This window comes from Lepidochelys kempii, chromosome 17, assembly GCF_965140265.1.
Source record: "Lepidochelys kempii isolate rLepKem1 chromosome 17, rLepKem1.hap2, whole genome shotgun sequence".
Lineage (NCBI taxonomy): Eukaryota > Metazoa > Chordata > Testudines > Cheloniidae > Lepidochelys > Lepidochelys kempii.
In genome coordinates this window covers 18,288,948-18,308,019 of record NC_133272.1, presented here as the reverse complement: position 1 = coordinate 18,308,019, position 19,072 = coordinate 18,288,948, and the positions used below count along the sequence as shown (strand labels likewise).

Here is a 19,072-nt window from a genome sequence, read left to right as displayed (position 1 = left end):
CCTCAAGAGGACCAGCACAACGTTTCCTGAATTCCTTCTATGGGGAGAATCCTGCCCCTCGCCTCCCTTGTCAGATAGGGCTCGAATTACAACACACCTAGTGCACATCCACCATACGTGAGGGTGGGATTTGGGGAGTCCAAACCCCCCTGCACTCCCTCTGTATCCCCACAAAGCAGCAGGTCAAGCTGGGAGAGCCAGTGGCTACCTGGATCCTCCGGTCTTTCCCTCTCCATACACACTGGGGTCACAGGAGACCCTGGGACTTATGCAGCTCAGGGCTACAGTAGCAACCACAAAGTAGCTTCTGTGTCATTCAACAGCAAAGAGATGGAGGATCCTCTCCCCCTCCAATGTGGCTCTCCCTGAGCTGCCTGCAACAATTCCAGCTACCCTGGCTTGAATGCAGGGGAGTATCCTTCCCATTTAAACCACCCTGATGTAGAAGTTGCTCCAGGCCTTTTCAAACGCCCAGCTGCCCCAAAGTGTCTAACAAGCCAACCTGTTCGATATGGGCAGGGCTAGGGATTTGAGCACATGGAAAGGGGGAAACTTAAAGAGAGGCTGAAATCTATCCTGAGAGGCAGTGAAGCTTGTTCACCTTTGTAGCAGCCGCGGGCATCCCAGGTACCTGGATGTGCACAACTTTCACAGCCACTGGAACAGTTTTCTCAATGCCAGCCTCAATCTCTCTCCTCACTTTCCCCTCCCTGTCCCATCCCTCTCTCTTACTCCCTCTGCTCCGTTCACTCTTTTCAGAAAGGCCAGTGGATCAAACACTGGATGGGGAGCCAGAAGATCTGGGTTCTGTTCCCTGTCCTGCCACTGAACTGCTGGTTGACCTCGGGCATGTCCCATCCTTGCTCTGAACCACGATGCCGTTTCTATCTTAAAGCAACTCACAAAAGATATAAGAGCGTAACACCCTCTGATCAGAGCAAGGTATTATTTCCCCTTCCCTTTCCCCAGAAAAAAAGTCCTTTCATTTCACAGCCCTTTTGATGGGGGCTCTAAGATAACGTACCCAAAGCCTGCCCTCCCATCTCTAAGTGCCAGAGCACGTAAGTTGCCCATTTACCTACAGACACAGTGGCAATAGCAGGTATTGTTTAGAATCTGGCCCATCTCAAACAATTCTGTGTTAAGGATAAATTCTCCCCCTTAAAGGCTTGATTTGTTGAGACAGGATGGAAATGAAGTAATCCTGTCTTAATTTCTGCCCGCTACCTGATCTGGAGAGACACAACTGGGACCAATTTCTCTACCGCAGCGAAGTGAAACTGTGAGAAAACGCCTGTCTCCCCCCTTTTTTGCTTTTGCCGGCTGATAAACGTTGCCAACAAGGAACTTGTTGTGATTAATAAAACACTGACATTAACCATGATCAGGCAGAACCTGAACACTGGTTAATAATAATCGGATACAGCTTTCTCCCATAATGGGGGTGCACATGCTCATTAGCTGGGGTATGCTTCCCTCTGCTGTCAGCAGATGGGATCTTATGGTTATGGTTTTCAGATGTGCTCCATTTAAAAACAAAATAAAAAAATCCTGTCTGGGATTTATAGAGCCGGCTTCTACTGGCTGTTGAGAATTAGCTTTCCACCAACCCACACAAATCAGTTAACAAGAGTGAAAGGGCAAATTTTATAGGATGATTGCAGTAAGCTCATCATGCCACATTAGTGACCTATCCTATTAGTAAGCCTTGTATTAATCACAAGAAGAAAAAATAAGTAGGGATTGTTTAGAGTTTAACACTTACTTACAACAATGATGGAGGCTCTATGAAAATCTATATTAGACAGATAGGGTCTAGATCAGATATAGACCAAAACTCTAAAATGCTTAGCATCACTCTCTGCACCTAGGTGAGAGTCTATCCCTATTAACATCAGTAGAGCCAGGATTTCAACAGTGGGTAAAAATCTTGCAAGGCCACACGCTGGATTGAATTTCATTGCTACTGACCATTTGTGGAAACGAGACCAACGTGTATCCTGAATGTGTATCTAATAGGAATCAGCCGAACGCCATGATTCTTGCCAATTTCCAATCTCAAAGATTTCATATGACTGAAAAAGTAGAGGACGCAATATTTTTCATACAATGTAGTCACCTACCTAAAGGGGCAGTGAGTAACAATTTTCCTTTTGAGGATTACAGGGATGGAGAGGCGAAATTCTGATATTGTGAGATCAAGACAAGAAGACAAGATAAAGCAGTAAATGGTCTTCAGAACTTACTGCGTTTGCAGTAGGTGAAACATTCTATGCTATCTATTCTGTTCAGGTTCTCATACCATGACTACGTTGGGGTTTCCACAAATACTCTTCTGCTCGGGTCCCCACACATTTAGTTTGGGTCTACAGACTATCGTCTTGAATCAATCTTAAGTAACACATTCATAGATTCAAAACCAGAAGGAGCCACTGTGATCCTCTAGTCTGACCTCCTGTACAACAGAAGCCAGAGAAAATTCATGGTTGAACCAGAACAGATTTTTTTAGAAAAACATCCAATCTTGATTTAAAAATTGCCATTGTTCTGTCTGATCAAAGTACTCTCATTAGAAGCAAATGCCAGGGATTTTATAGCTTTTTTAAAATAAAAGGGTAGAGTCTATAATTCAAGGGGAGATTGCCCAGTGGGCCAAGCATCCAGGCCAGTTTCTATGCCAATTTGAAGTCAGTAGCAATACTCCCACTGGCATCACCGAGTACAGGATTAGGCCTCAGTTTTGAAACATTCCTGGAAGGAATGACTGGGTAAAATCATTCTTCCAAGGCAGAGAAATTGGGTCCCATGCAGTATGTCTCTTTCATGAGACTAGGGTCCTGGCTGTTTTCAGGGCTATCAAGGAGAACATGGCACTTTTCACAAGTATATAGGTTTGTCAAAGTTAATTCTTTCCCTACCACTCTTTCATGCTGGCTGATTGCTGCCTTCCAAGAACAGGCAGTGTTTCAGTGGTTCTGTATCTATGTCATTTTCAAAGTGCTTTGGGATCCATTGGGATGAAAGGCTCTATGGAAATATACAATGTTACTATTGTATCCACACACAGTAATTGGTATGATCCTCTAAGAAGCCGGTGTGAATTTAATGCAAAATCTCCTAGTGACAGTGACTACAGTAGTTCATTCTACATTTTGCTAAAAGCCTGGATACTGAACCACAGTTAATTTAATCCTGCCCATAACACACTAAATAACTTTAGACAGAGCAATGCTGTTAAAATCTTTAACAAATTAAAAATACATCTACTCTCCTCCAGGAAAAGGAGTGTGAAGTGGGAGGTAGGTGGAGGGGAAGGAAATCCATAGATAATTATCAGACACAAAGATACTTACTAATCCTGTGGCTGTAATTACAATATTTTGACTCTGAAGCCAGAGGTGAGTAGAACAGCTGGCACTGTTTAGGGGTAGGGTGGGTAGTGCATTAGTTTTCCAGCACTTTACTAGCCAAAGGGACGATATTACCGAGTTTCAAAGTATCACCACTGGACCCGAGCAGTAGAACTCCCTGCCAGAAGCGACCAGAACAAGCCCAAACCTGACAGTGCGCAGATTGGTGTATAAAATGTACCTTTTCTAGAATGCCTTTCCGTGCTCTTAAAAATATAACTAAATAAACAAGTACAATATTTTAAAAAGCCAGCCAGTGCACCAAAATCCGTGCCCCTCTGCCTACGGGAAGGGAAGGAACAAAACACTTCCTTGTCCTGGGCTGTCAGGCTTTTTAATTCTGTGCAGTACATAGATGCTGGGTTTATAGATTCACAGTTTATAAAGCCAGAATGGACCATTGGGATCATCTATTCTGACCTGTGTAACACAAGCCATAAGACTTCCCTGAATTAATTCCTGTTTGAACTAGAGTATATAAAAGCATCCATGGTAATTGGTGGTATATAAAAGCAACTGCTAGACAGACAGACGGGGGGAGGGAGGGGCAGCGGTAAACTGGATCTGTAGTTATTGTGTGCCTTTGTTTTAAGCCTAGTTGCATTAAGTTCTGATTTGTACCCCAGTGTCCTGACTCTTGCTTTCAGTTATCCCAGGTGCCCCACTGAAATCCCAAAGCATATTTTAGAGCAGAATTTGGCTCAGAGCATTATGGTTCAAACAGGAAGATTTTCCCTCTCCCTGATTCAGAAGATTGGAGGAAGGGAGAAAAGAAAGGTCAGTTTCCACACCACAATACCACCACCACCCCCCTCTTATCTAGTGCTTTTCATCAGTAGATCACAAAGTAGATGTCCTGATGGGGCTCTGAGGCACAGAGAGGTAAAGTGACTTGCACAAGGGTCACCCAGTAGGCCCCTGGCTGAGCTGGGAACAGAACCCAGGTGTCCTGAGTCCCAGTCCAGTGCTCTATCCACTAGGCCACACAGCCTCCCCTAGCATAGTCTCCCCCCCGCCAGCCCTTCCTCTGATGTAGAAGGCAATCCCAATGCAAGACGAGCAAAGCAGAGTCAGCAGGGGGAGCTATTTGCAGGATAAATAAAGCGTACAAAACAAACAGGAGCACTGACAGTTGTGACACTGAAAGAAACAAGCAGATGATACTGTCGGGTTCTGAAGGATGCAAGGAAGCCACTCAAGAAGCATGCTCCTTTGTTACTCCAACTTGTACTAAACCGCTGAGGTTCTCATTGCAATTTTCCACCCTTACAACTAGAATATTCTAGGACTGCCACTTTTGAGAGGTAGTTTGGCGGGTCACACACGAGCGTCCTGACATTGTGACAGTTGCTCTGTGATGTCACAGTGCCCATCATCATATTATCACCTAATGTCACACGGGTTGTATCATCATGATGCAGCCTCGGTTTGATTTGGAACCCGATGAACGTCCAGCAAACTAGGCTTGCATGAGGTACAGTTGCCTCTTTAAAATTAGGACAATCCCAGAAAAACTAGGACATGTGGCAACCGTAAACCCTTCCCCATAACCCCCAGTCCCATAAACTACCCAGCTACGCTTCTTAATCCAGGCTCATGTAACAACCTGAATGAAGAGTTGAGGTTCATCAGCAGGGATAGATGGGACAATTTGACTTCTTTCCTCCCCCAAAACTTTTTCCTCTGCCTAAATACCCAGCAGGATCCACAAGAGACGCAGGTCATCTGGTCTCTTCCAGTGAAAGCTGGGACATGGTAGCACTGGGCAGGGAGGGGAAGAAAAACATCTGATTTCCTCTGCACAGGTTACCAGCCTGTCACTCACAGATGCACCCGGAAAGATGTGGACACTTAAGGAAACCTACTTTCTTTTTCAGCTGTGGGCTGCAGCGAGTAGAGAACCCCTTGTTGGACAGTGAGGGGAAGGCCTGGGGTGGCAGGTGACCCCGGAGGTCCTGGGGGTCCTGGGATTCCAGTTTCTCCTGGAAGTCCTCTTGGTCCTGGAGGTCCCAGAAGCCCTGCAAAGAAATAGAAGAGGAGATTTCTGTGAAGTTGGAGACACATCAGCAGGTGCACTGGGGCAAAGAGTTAGTACAAAGCCCACCAAGCTGCTGGAAAGAATTTAATCTAGGTCTAGAAACGGCATTGCTCCATAACAGGAGCTGTCAGAAGGGCTGAGATGAGCATCTCTCCACCCTTGGATCCAGTTGCAGGGCTCGGGCCGTGCCGGCGAAGTCTGTGGCCCGTCACAACCCTTACATTGGCAAAAATCCCAGTAAAAGGAAAAATCTCTGCTTTTGGAGGATGAAATGTTCTGGCCTTCTGCTGCTGGTGAGGGATGAAGTGCACCATTTAAAATGATTCTAGAAGCTGCTGCTATTCAGTGTGGAATGGAGCCACGGAAGCTACACAGAAAAAGGGTTAATGTTAATAGGAATACTTTGCAGCTTCCATTTTCAGAGCACCACACAAGCCTTCAGGAAACTTCAATGACATCCGAGGGAGACAGCTAAGTCCACATCATTATTCCCCTCCTCCCTTTATAGATGGAAAAACTGAGGCACAGAAGGGTTAAATGATTTTCCCAAAGCCACAAAGCAAACCAATAGCACTGCCTGGTTCCCAGCCTTTTGCTGAGCCCATCACAAATTGATTCCTGCCAGGTCACAGGGGAAAACAGGCAGTTATTAATAGAGCTGCTCCAAAAAAAAAATTTATGGAAATTTTTCACTTTTTAACAGAAATTTGAATAATAAAAATTTTTGGTTTTCAGTGAAAATATTCAAGTTTTTGGGTATTTGGTGAAAATCAAATTTTCTTGGGAAAGCAGAAACTTGTGGCAAGAAAAATTGGACAACCCCCCCCCCTCCCAATTTTCCACTGAAAAACCCTTGTTTATTAGTTTTAAATGAGTGATTCTTTTCAGTGAACTCCACAGGAGACCGCGGTGGATGCACGGGACAGAACAACTTCTCTGGGGAAGAGTTTGAAGATTTCTACATGAAAAAACATTCATTATCGACGGAACTGGTGGGAAATGGGAGGGGGGAGGGAGAGAGAGAGAGAGAGAGAGAATGAAAAGCAGTAGTTTTGTCTCAGAACCACATCTGTTAAGTTAAATAAAAGCCCTTTCAGTTGGCTTGAAATATCAGGCACCTGACAATGACCAATACAGTCCCACCCTGTCCCTATTAGCAAAATGCAGAGGATTTTTAATTTTGGTTAGAGGTGTGGGCATTCAGCACCTCTGAAATTCAGCTCACTCTTATTTAGCTGTCCTAAATATGGGTAATTTGGGGCTGAGCCTATTTTGCTTCGGTTTCCCCCTCTGCAAAACAAAGATCATAAGGCCTGACTGGCTCAAGGGCATTGTGAAGTTTAACTTAAGGATGAAACTCACCCCTGTGCAGAGGATCCGCACAAGGGCTGGAGTTCTACATAGGCCTCACGCTGCAATTCTGCATGGGAGAGGGGAGGGGGAACATCGCCCTAATGTTCGTGAAGGGCTTTGAGTTACGCAAATGGAAGGCAGCGAAGAAATGCAAAGTATTATTCTGAGCGACCCTCCCAAGCAGGTCGGGAACCAAATTGTGCAATGGGCAGATTAATGCTGCTCTCTTTGGGGTTGGAGGGCTATCTTGTTTCTGAGAAACCAGAGTCAAGACATCCCAGACCAGACCTCAGCCATTTTCAGGACCGCAGCAAATGCCAAGATGTCTCTGGGGCCACTCTCATATTTAAAGAAAAGGAAGACTTGTGGCACCTTAGAGACTAACCAATTTATTTGAGCATAAGCTTTCGTGAGCTACAGTTCACTTCATCGGATGCATTCAGTGAAGTGAAGTGAGCTGTAGCTCACGAAAGCTTATGCTCAAATAAATTGGTTAGTCTCTAAGGAGCCACAAGTACTCCTTTCTTTTTGCAGATACAGACTAACACAGCTGCTACTCTGAAACCTCTGACATTTAAGGCACACTCCGGGTTTCAACTGTTTCCCTGGCTTGGAGATTTATGAAGCACTGCTAATCAGTACGTATGCCGCTTGTCTGGCAGCTTGGCATAGCATTGTCTCCATCACAAGATTTAGTAACATTCTGGGGATGAGTGAAGTCTCCTAGCTCAGGAATAGGTTGCATTCAGAAGGGAGCGCCCTATCTAGGGCCCTTTCTTTTAATGTAGACAGCATTATTGTTTCAATGTTAACCATCTGATTGCTTGACGTACCTGACGAGAGAAGCAAAATTCCTCCCCATGAGCTACGCATGCTCCCCAAAAGCAGGATGGAGCAGTGAAAGGGCTAAACAGGAAAAAAGCTCTACTCTGCTTACTAGCTGGACAGAGACTGGTTTTACATCTCCTATTAGATACTGCTGGCATCCCAGAATAATCACTCTTCAGCTACATGGATGGACTAAGGGGGTGTCTATGTTAATTTAAAACTTTGGGCCCAGTCCTGGGAGGGGCTGAGTGCCCTCAACACTCACTGATCAGAGAGAGTTGATTCAATGGGACCTAAAGATGTTCAGCCCATCATGTGATCAGGCCCTTTATGTGCAGAGGAGTTTGTCTAGAGTAAGATGAGCTTCCTAGCATGAGTTCCCCTAGGAGACTCACCTGGCGGCCCTGCTGGTCCTCTCTCGCCAGTTTGTCCCCTGTCTCCTTTTGGTCCTGGTGGTCCTGGAAGTCCAACTGGTCCAATTGGGCCTGGGGGCCCAATCTGCCCGGGGAGCCCTGCAAACATTCAAATAGGAAACTAGTTGGAGCTTAGGACACTGGAGTTATTATACGCGCTTACGCATCAGAAAGCAACCCAAAGAGATTTTGAGAGGTACAGCTGACTCAGGGGAAGTTTCTGCTCTGTTTGGTTGCAGCAAGGGAGAGTGGTGTTGACCCCATGAGTGCCAGCTTACCAGCACACTGGGCAGGAGAGCTTCGCTCACAGATCGCAGATCGCATGCTGCAGACAGCAGTATCTATGCTAGTCAACAGATCATGCCCATTGGAGTGTTGATGCACAGGCCAGCATGCTAGCCAGTGCCTCCATCCTTGTGTTAATCTAAACTTGCAGTGGCCCCCCTCCCAAACCAGTACACCTACAAGGCACAAGGCAGGGGTTTACTGAAGTCCCTACTCCCTCCTTCACCTCCTTAACCCAGACCCAGCTTTTCGTCCCATACAAGTTTAATATGACATGATCCAGTTGATACCTATGTGAAAGCAGGTACTAGAATGACTTCCACTACCACAAAGAGATTGTCTATTACACATCAAAGGAGTGGTATGTCTCCTCCATTCATTTAGTATTTCATTACATCTAATATATGTCCCAGTTAATACAAACACTGCCCACGTCAACAAACACGTGTGACTGAACCAGACCCAGCGTGGCAACTAGATGTTACCCGTTTGTGTCATTGAGGAGAGTGCTGAACAAAAATACATGGAGATACTTGTAACACAGTGACCCCAGGTAAGTGAGTTACATAGCATATTCCTCTGAAACCCTGGGTAAGCAGACAGAAGGCACAGAGAGCAGGGTGTACATTGTACGCAAGCAGGAAGGCAGTTCTTCCTCTAGGCTCTAAGTTGTGGAAAGGTCGAATGGTTTAAATGTTTCTGCTGTTTCCTTTGGGCTGACAAAATAATAATAATGTTTATCACTTATATAGTCTAGTGCTTGATATCAAACACTATGTCTGTTCTTGCACACCAAGGTAATAGGTGCTTTGGCTATATATATATTTTAAAAGCACTGACCAAACACTGCCTAATCCTTGCAACTCCCCTGAAAGGTAGGTAAATGTTTTTGGCCCCAGTGAAGTTAAGTGACTTGCCTAAGGGCACTGAGCAAGTCAGTGTCAGAGACAGGGTTAGAAGAACTCAGGAATTCCTGGCTCCTAGATCTGTGCTACCAGGGGCTTTGGAATACTCAGAAAGAGAGAGAAATGCAAGCCACAACTTTGGGGAAGTTTAGTTCTGAATGTTCAGATTTAGGGTACTCGCTCAGGCCCAACTTTACTTGTAAATGTAGTGAATCGGAAAATAGAACTCTCAAACACACAGAGGGCAGGTTTCATTTTCATACACTTTTAAACTGTCAGATAGGGAAATCCCACCCTTTCTCTCCCCTCCACCACAGCTTGAGATCAGGAGAGGCACCAGCCCCTCAGACATCACTCCCAGCTGCCTCTGGAGGGCAACATGGGCTGGCCAGGTATCAGCGTCATGGCCTGTGCACAAGGGATTGAAGATCTTGCAATAAATGATGAACACATGAGATCTGCAGCTCCAAGAGCTTGAGATAAGCACTGGAGACCAAATCCTTAGGGTATGTTTATGGAGACGATATCACCATAGCTAAGTTGCTGTAGCTATGCTGACACAACTCCGTAATGTAGACGCAGCCGTACGCTGACAAAAGGGGTTTTCCTGTCGGTGAAGATACACCACCTCCCCCAGTGATGTCCAGGGAAGCATTCTTCGGTTGACATAGCTGCGTCTACATTGGTGGTTGGGTCGGCTGGGGATGTGGTTTTTTCACACCCCTGACCAACATAGCTATGTTGACCTAACGTTTAAGCATACACCAAGCCTGGGTTACCTTTTTGGCAGGTGTGGATCTGATTCCTATTCTGGGTATACTCATCCAAACTATCTGCATATCTTGGAGATGTTAACCACAAGAGAACAGGCTTTCATAAAGATCCCGTCCTTCTTTCTTTTATCTGGTTTGTAAATATTGACACAAGTATTTTTCTCACAGTGTTTTGGAACTTCCACTTCTTATCCCAGCTGACTCTGGGAATGAAAGGATCAGATCGGATCTTAAGGGTTTTTAAGGTGCCACAAGTACTCCTCGTTCTTTTTACTGATACAGACTAACACCACTACCATCCTAAAAAATTAAGACTATTTTATGCCATCAAACAGAGTTCTGATTTGATTTGAATGCAGAGCAAAGATTCGTGGAAGGTTTTTCATTTTTCCCTAAACAAGATTGTTCATCCATAGGACACAAAAGGTTTTTCAGTGTCTGACAGGGCCAGCCTCATGGATCTGGTACGGGAGTCATCTAACATGACAAGAGCATAGGCCACAAATTATATCTCCACGTGGTGCCTTGGCATCAGCAATATTCAGAGCCCAGGGGCCCAGCTCCACCAATATTTGGAGCTGGGTGTCCGTCCTCCTGTGCCTCCCCTGAAGTGTCCCCCAGCCCTCCATGCGCCTCCCCACCTCTGCAGCTCCATGCTGCCTCCCTGCAGCAACTGCTGCCGCAGGGTCCTAGCGCCCCCCATTCTCCCTTGCCAGGGCAGACTGACTGAGCCTGCCCTTCCACCTCAGACCCTTCCCTTTTCCGGCGGGACCCTCCACCAGCACAGGGGGGACCCCCGCCCACAGTCACCCGCCCTGCCCCATGCTGGGCAAGGAGGCAGCCCCATCCCTCGCCCCCCAGTGAGGCTACAGTCGGGGGCAACAGCAGGAGAGGAGGCGCACGCAGCTCCCCCGGGCACCCACCACGGGGGAGGGGAGGGAGATTCCTAGGCCTGAGAGGGGCCCTAGGAGCACATGCAGTGACAGTGGTGGGCATGAGTGTGCTGCTGGGGGCGGGAAAGGAGGGCTCCTCCCCCAGAGCTCTCGGCAGGGAAAGGGCTGGGGGAGTCCCGGAGCAGCCTGCCTGCACCCCAAACTCATCCCCACACCCCCAGCCAGAGCTTTCATCCCCCACACCGCACCCTCAACCCTCTACCCGAGCCCTGAGCCTCTCTGACACCACAAACCCCTCATCTCCAGCCCCAGCCAGAGCCCTCATGCCCCCGCACCCTAACCCTCTGCCCGAGCCCTGAGCCTCTCTAACACCCCAACCCACCCAGCCCCAGACAGAGCCCTCACCCCCACACCCCTACTCTCACCCTGAGCCCCTCCCATACCCCAAACCCCTCATTCCCAGCCCCCGAGCTCTCACCCCCTACACTCGCCCTGAGCCCCTCCCACACCCCAAACCCCTCATCTGCAGCTACACCCCACAGCCCTCACCCCACACATCACAGCCCTCACTCCCCCTCCGCACCCCCTCCCACCCCCACACTCCCTCCCAGAGCCTGCACCCTGCACCCCAATCCCCTGCCCCAGCCTAGGGCCTGCACCCCAGACCTCCTCCCTCACCCAAACTCCCTCCCAGAGCCTTGGGCAGGTGGGGGGCAGAGTTTGGGCAGGGGTGGGTTCTGGGCACCACCAAAAATTATACAACCTGCTGCCCCTGGACAAGAGGATATATTTGGCAAGCTTAGGTAGGTGTGCATTGGCCCCTTTAAGAAAAGAAGGCCATCCACGCAGGGCACTGTAAGCAGCCACTAGACCATGTACTGAAGCTAACATACACACACACACAATTCTGAATTGTTGTCACTGAGAATTCCTTCCTGCACAGAGGGAGGAATAAAAAATATTGACTGTTTTCAGGCACAACGCACTGAGCTTGGGTCAAAATATGCCCTTGATCATACAAAATGGCCTCAATCATCAAGTTCAACCATTATAATTCAACCCTGTTAACTTCTGCAGACCAAGAGCAATCATTTGCTGCCAACAGCCTCAATCGTGCTGTTACAGAAGAGATTTAAAGGAGATGGCACTTATTTCCCTGCAGGTAGAAAGTGCTAATGGAAGGACCAGGAGCTGCAGCACTGAGTAATATATCAGACAAATGCTCAGCCCGGTGACAAATGGTGTTACCGGCTCAAAAGAGACAAATGTTTAAAAAAAAAAAAAAAGATACAAGAAAAGAGAAAACAAAACCGGTGGGTCAGGTCTGTAGCTAGGATAAGTCAGCGTAGCTCCAATGAAATCTTTCGGTATTGATTTACACCAGCTGAGAATCTAGCTCAAACCTTGAAAATGATGAGAGCCAGAGAAATGAAAGGAGAGGAAGAGGGCTGTGGAGGCATATTGGCTAGGGCACCAGAGTAGGACTGAGAAGATCTGGGTTCTACTCATGGGTCTGCCATGTGACCTTGGCCAACTCTCTGTGCCTCTTTTTTTTCCCATCCTTTGTCTGGCTTGTCTATTTTGATTGGAAACTCTTTGGGGCAGGGACTGTCTCACACGGGCTGTTTGTTTGTACAGTGCCTAGAACAACGATGCCCTGATCTCAGTCAGTGTTTCTAGGTACCTAGCTATTTGTAATACAGGTAAATCATCATCATCAGATGTGGGTTTCTTTTTTCACTCAGTAACATACTTGCTAGCTCCTTTTGCCTCCAACTATCCACCTGGAGCAGCAATTTTATCCCTCCTTGTGCAGCTGGTATTCTAAATTCCCCAACATCTGAGGACAGATGAACGTCTGCCCTGGGGAGTTAATGCCATGCCAGCAAGAGAGAGGTAAAACCCAAAGAAGAAACCCAACCTCTCTGTATCTACAGGGCACCACATCACCACACATCTCTCTCTGGCGCCTCCCCCACCCCAAGTTATAGGAGGACTCTCATTTGAAGCTCATGATCTTGCCTGCATTCCTGGAGGCACCATACATACAGAAATGAACAACATTTTGTGCTTTGAAAGGGGAGAAATAGATACACCAATCACTTTCTCTGTGGCACTAGCTGTTCAGACTCTAATTAAAAGAGCAGGAGGGTGGAGAGGAAATGCAGATGAAAAATACGTCTCCCATTACCCACTAGCTAAAATCTGAGTCTTTTTTTTAATCCTCAGTTAAATACAGGCCTGTTGATTAATGAGCTGATCAGAAAGTCCAGTGATGCAGCTGTCTCAACAGCTCTAATTGCTTTTAAAGGACTGTCTAGTTTAACTCCTGTCAGTCAGGGAAGAAATATCAACCGCAGTAAACAGTAGCAAGTTTTTCTGGATCTTAGCCTGGAAAGGTCTCAGTCAGTCAACGCTACAAGGTCATTCTGAACCATTCCCACTGTTCAAAGCATCGAACCCAAACCCACTTCTAATGGGAACCACCCTTGGAAAAAACAATGGCAGTGGCCTAGGCAGGAGGTAACTTCCCAACACTGTAAGAGCACAAGGAAAAATATCATGCCCATGGACCCTTGAAGTGGAGTAAGGGAATTTAAGTCAGGTGGGTGGAGTCTTCAATCTTGTTCCTGGACAGACACTGATAAAATGAAGTGCAGGTGCAGAGAGACCCCGAGAGCAAAAATAAATGAAATGGGGAAGAAGAAATGAGCACCTAATGGACGCTTGGGGAAATGCTGCTTTAATTCAGTTACTGGCAACTGTAGTTGTCATGCTAAAAATACTTTGCAGAACATATCGTTAGAAAGCCTCCCTTCCCTGTTGTGGCATCCTGTCCAGTTATAAACAAGGATTACATCTGGTCTGCATTGGCTGCATCCGTGCTCCGAGTCTGCTGCAGTCATGAAGGGCTGCCATAATAAACGGCTCTGACAAATAAAGGAAAACATAAACCAACACTAGGCCCTGTGGAAGATAAGGAAGAACGCTGGGAGCCGGGAAAGCAACTGTCAGACAGGGCCTTGGAAGTAGAAAGTGAGGATCTTGAAGTGAGCGTGCCAAGGTCAAAGAAATACAATGCTAGGAGACCTGTCTAGCCAAGACAGCCGAGCTGAAGATTTGTTGTAACTTTTTTTTTTTGCACACCACAGGAGGGATCATAAAACAGCCCAAATCTGTTTATGCTCAATTTAAAATAATATATTGCATTGTGCCACAGATTTATCATTAACAGAACATCTTTCCTGTTAATACATCAATGGCCTCCCAATCCAGGGCTCACTGCCAGAGAAGTGCTACATTCTGAATACAATCGATGAGCATTACATGTCCTTTCTAGGGTACCCCCAGGGTCTCTAGATTTTTCAGGAATGTTTCACAGTGAAAATCCCCATCCATTGTGTGTAAACATTTTCCTTACAAGACACAGAAATACCTACTGCTCCTAATGCAAGCTTAGCGTCAATGGAACCAGGAGTCAGCTCTTAGTGATTTCTTGGGCCAACACAAACACACAGTTTAAGAACAGACCACTAAGGCTGGCAAAAGGGGACTGGAATGTTCCCCCCCGAGGTTGGCCACTTTTTTCCTGGGATGCAACGCTCTTCCCTGCAGAGGCTGAGGCGCATGAAAAAGAAGCAAAAAGCTCCTCACTTTATATAACAGCATCCTCACCAATGCAAGAACAGTAATAATGGGTTTTGAGGAAGTCATATCCAGCTCCCCTTGGCTGGAAGGATGGGGTGGGGGGGAGATTGTGAGGGGAGGAGATTAAAGAGGAGAAATAGGAGTAGATCCTGCAATGTTCCAGAAAACAGTACAGGATTTAGTTTCATTTTTATATTATGCAGTTCATCTGTAACTCATAGATCTCTTCTTTCAGAGAGAAGGAAGAATGCAGTCCACAGAGCTGAGCTGCACAGACAAACTGCCTAAACTGTGCACGCAAATCCCACGTTCTACTAGAGTGACAGGTAGCTGTATCCGAGTATACCATTTTGGACGTGTGAACACAAGATCTGTGCTCACAATTTAGCAGAGAGAGACTTAAAGCAAACCCCTCACTCACCCTGAGCTCTGGGGAAGATAAGATTCACAAATGGTCCTTGCAGCTATGGCAGATCAAATCAAACCCAGATTTGAATAGCTTCCAGCACTGGGGAAGTGTGGCTCCAGATCTCACCATCACTGGTTCTATTCCATCCCTCCAAGTTAGGCTGAGACTTCTGAAAACACATCTCTGTGGGGTTTGTTTTCTCTTTGTAATGTATATTTTCAGCCAGGCTGAAGCTCCCACTGCTTTGCTGCGGGTGCAAAGATAACTGCAGATGCAACTCTGAGGACCTGGGCCAATAACCCCCCAGTCTGCAACTGCCCTAAGGTAGCGGGAGGCACAAGTGCTGGGACTGGTACTTGCAGTTCCCTGTAGGCTCAAAAACATGGGCACAAATGTCATGTGTGCAACTTACATCTGCCTTTTTGAAAACCTTTTCCTATAACTCCCACTCCCGATAGCTAGAAAGAACAGGAAATATTTCACTCTGAGTCATGGATGTGCTCAACCCCAAGGCAGTTTCTAAGACCACGTTGCACTGAAGCAACTTATTCATTAGTTATCACGCAGAACTCACAATTGGATTTGTACTGGGCATCTGACACTACAGAAGGCAGTCAGAGTTAATGCCTGGCTATATGCTTACCAGCTGGTCCCACCGGCTTCCTCAACACAGTCCCAGGATTTACCAGGGGAATAGCATCTGGGAGCAATTCATCATACCACGTGGCTGTCGTCCTCGTGATTGGCAGGTCATTCTCTGAAGGGAGGGTGCGCTCTGCAGACTCGAGCAGAAGAATCTAAACACAAGTCACAGGAAGAAAAACGTAATTGGGCAAGATGGCTCCATACTCCAGAACGCTGGATTCAGAGAGGCACTCAGCACTGAGGTCAATGGGAGGTGCTGGGCAATCTCAGGGTCAAGTCTATAAGTGACTAGAGTTTCAATTACTGCACTCCAGGGACTCTACTGTGTGCCCTGAACCCCAGTGGGCTGCACAGTGTATTGAGGTGTTTGCAGGGAGGTGCTGAGCATCATGCAGGATTGGGCCCTTAATGAGAAAAGCAACATGTTGTCAGTGAACGACATTAGTATTAGTGGACGGAGCCTTTCACCGCTCTACGTCACTTGTATAAATGCAGCTCAGGTCAGTAACACCATGCTGAAGGGAGGCTTGGCAGCCTGTATGAAATTAATTTCGGGGCCTGAGAACTGGCACCGGTTGCAATTTTCAAGATTCTGACAACATTTTGAAAGTTGAAGAGGGGAATCTGGACAACATTTTCCCTGATTTTCAGACACAGCTCAATTTTGGAATTTAAAAAAAGGGGGTGTGTGTGCAGGGGGAGCTGGGGAGAACACAATTTTTAAAACGGTGGCAATTTTTCCTCTTTTCTCCACACAACTCAGCTCAGTAGTAAGCCATAGTACGCAAAATGCCAGCTGTAACTTTGAGTTAATGGATGCCACTTCCAAATAATTAACAATCTGATGTTTTCTGGGTTTGAACCGTTTGGGCTATTTAGAATGTAGACTCCTTGGGAAAGGGGACCAGTGCCATATCTCCCTCTGTGCATTATACAGTGCCAAGTACACTAACATCACTGTAAATACAATATTACTAGTATTCCTCTACGGCACTATAAACAGAGGCCAAGAGGAGGGCCACAAAGTCAGTGGGAATTCAGCGCACTTAGCATCTGGCAGAATCAGGACCTAATTTCCCATAAAAACAGGGGTGGGTGGGGTCAATCCACAAGATTATATCTCCAGCAGAATTTTCTTTTGAAATACCATGTTGGGGCAATGGCTCAGTGCTGACCTGGAAAAAGTCCTGCAAAACAACGTAACGGCCCTTCCCTATAGCACCACATTTTTCCCTTGTACATCTCCTAACCACATAAGGTACGTCTACACAGCCCATGACAGCAAGCCTCCCAGACTTGGGCTAGCTGGGCTTGCCCATCCCCATGTCCCAAGGCTTCAGAGCGTGAGCTCCAGCCCGAGCCACAACTTTTCAAAGCGCTGTCTACACAGCTATTTTTAGAGCACCAGTACGAGCTCTGCCAGCCCAAGTTTGTCGACCTGGGTTGTGCAGACATGCCCACACTGATTTAGAGCTCAAGAAAATAAAAGGAGTACTTGACTCAAAGCTAGCCTCGAAATCATCAAGAATTTTTGAGCCTTTATGTGCTGCGTTGATTTTTACATAATAAAGTCATGGTGTAATTTATAAATAAGAATGATGCTTTTTTTTTTTAAACTTCCAAAAATTATGGAGTATATAATTTATTGAGTACAATGTATGGCGGGAGCCAATAACGCGACAAAGCCAGAAATGACGAACATTCTGCAGAACACATTAGCCTGACAAGGGCACAGCAGAGACTAATTAAACTGGGAGCTAGGTTAAGTGCAAAGAACTGAACCTCTGCTGGCACGAACTAGCAGAACGCCCTCCTTGACTTCAAGGTCATTATTCACAGGGACTGGTGTCTTGGTTTCTGAACATTAGGTTGATGAAGAGGGAGGCAGGAAACCACCATCAAGAAACGAGGCCACACTGACCCCTAATTTAACTCCAGTGCCTGTGGTTATGTTAGCCCTGGGGTGAATTTAGTTCAGTGGGCCTGTTGCACTCTTTTTCTTCCATCCAATTCTTTTCTTGTTCCAGTTTTGAAGGAACTGTGGTCTCAATTTAGAAAAAAAACACTTAAGCACGTGCTATAATTTAAGCACACACAAGTCCCATTGACTTGTGATTTAAGTACATGCTTAAGTGCTTTCCTGAATCAGCATTTATCCTAGTAATTCCCTTTCCAAAACTGTTGGATAACGTTGATTTATATCTGTTTCCACCTCTCAACACAAAGGAGGCTGCACTTCAGCACTGGGGGAAATGATGCGATCTCTACACGAACTAAGTGCTCTGACGCTTGTTAGAGGTGCTATGTTAAAGGAACACATTTAAATCAATAACAACAACAATTTTAGGTGGGTATGCAGAACACAGTGAAGTGGGGGCATCTAGGGCCCTGTACCATTGCATTATTAGCGGAGCTGACTGAGTTCTACCAAAGTTCACGTCTGGAATGGAACAGTTTTGAGTCATTTTTGTGGGTGATAATAAAAACGTGTTACCACATAATCAACACAGAACAGTGGCAATGGAGTCTTTTGCATTAAAACAACATGTTTTAAATGAGTGCTCTGCTGATAAATGCTGTAAAGGATTTAAGGTGCGTAGCTCAATAATTCTGAACACACTGTTCCACATTGACTGCCTACACTTAACAGTCACTAAGACGGGCACTGTAGTTCTAAGTACGTTTTCCAAAACTGGTTTGGGCTCAGAGGACTCAACAGCTTAGAAGTCCCAAAAAGTTGTAATGTAAGATAGCAAAGACTTGAGCCAGTTGAGTAATACTCATTGAATAACTTGGACAGATTGTGTCATGTTCTCTGAGCAAAATATTTGGTGTAGTAAGCTATATAAAAATCTTTCACCCAGCTATAGGGCTGAGCTGGAAGTCGTACAGAATTTGATGGAGAACAGCATCCTTGCTATAGAATTTTGAAACCAACCCGTGGAATTCTATAGCAAGGATACAGTTCTCTGTTCAGTTCCATAGCTCAGTTTCAAAATTCTAAAGAAAATCAATGAGTTTCTATTAAATTCTGTAGATGCCCAGAGTGATTTCTATAGGACCCTACTGGTTTCATGCCTATTAAGTTCCAGAGGACTTTACCTTGAGGGGACAACATAATTAGTATGATCACAAACAATTTCACAGATTTCATTACAGGTTTAAAAGATAAATTACTTCGTGAACAATAGTTGATGGCAACTTTTGACCCAAGGCAGCTCTGAAGAAAAAGGTTTCTGGCCCATCAATTATTTGTAATCTCGTTAGCTGTTCTTGGGAGACAGAACCCTGAACTCAGGTCGCAGGCAAACGATGAGCAAACCATGAGGTAAAGTCTATCCCTGTTCAGCAAAGCACTGAAGCATATGGTTACCCTTATAACTTCTATAGCAGGGGTATAATTCTCTATTAAATTCTATATGCTGGTTCAAAAAAGACCGGCAGAACGGATACCATTTACTACAAAGTCAAT

The 19,072-nt window shown here is 46.0% G+C and overlaps 1 protein-coding gene across 3 annotated transcripts in view; it reads right to left on the bottom strand.

Annotated features, from left to right (window-relative positions):
- COL26A1 (collagen type XXVI alpha 1 chain) overlaps positions 1-19,072 on the bottom strand; it is a 227,510-nt gene that overhangs the window by 28,449 nt on the left and 179,989 nt on the right. For all 3 annotated transcript variants that reach the window (XM_073315529.1, XM_073315531.1, XM_073315530.1), the window contains exons 5-7: positions 15,599-15,752; positions 8,025-8,141; positions 5,276-5,428 (exon numbers count right to left, since the gene is read on the bottom strand). In XM_073315529.1, the coding sequence (XP_073171630.1) occupies positions 5,276-5,428; positions 8,025-8,141; positions 15,599-15,752 (424 nt within the window). The remainder of the gene's footprint in view (positions 1-5,275; positions 5,429-8,024; positions 8,142-15,598; positions 15,753-19,072) is intronic.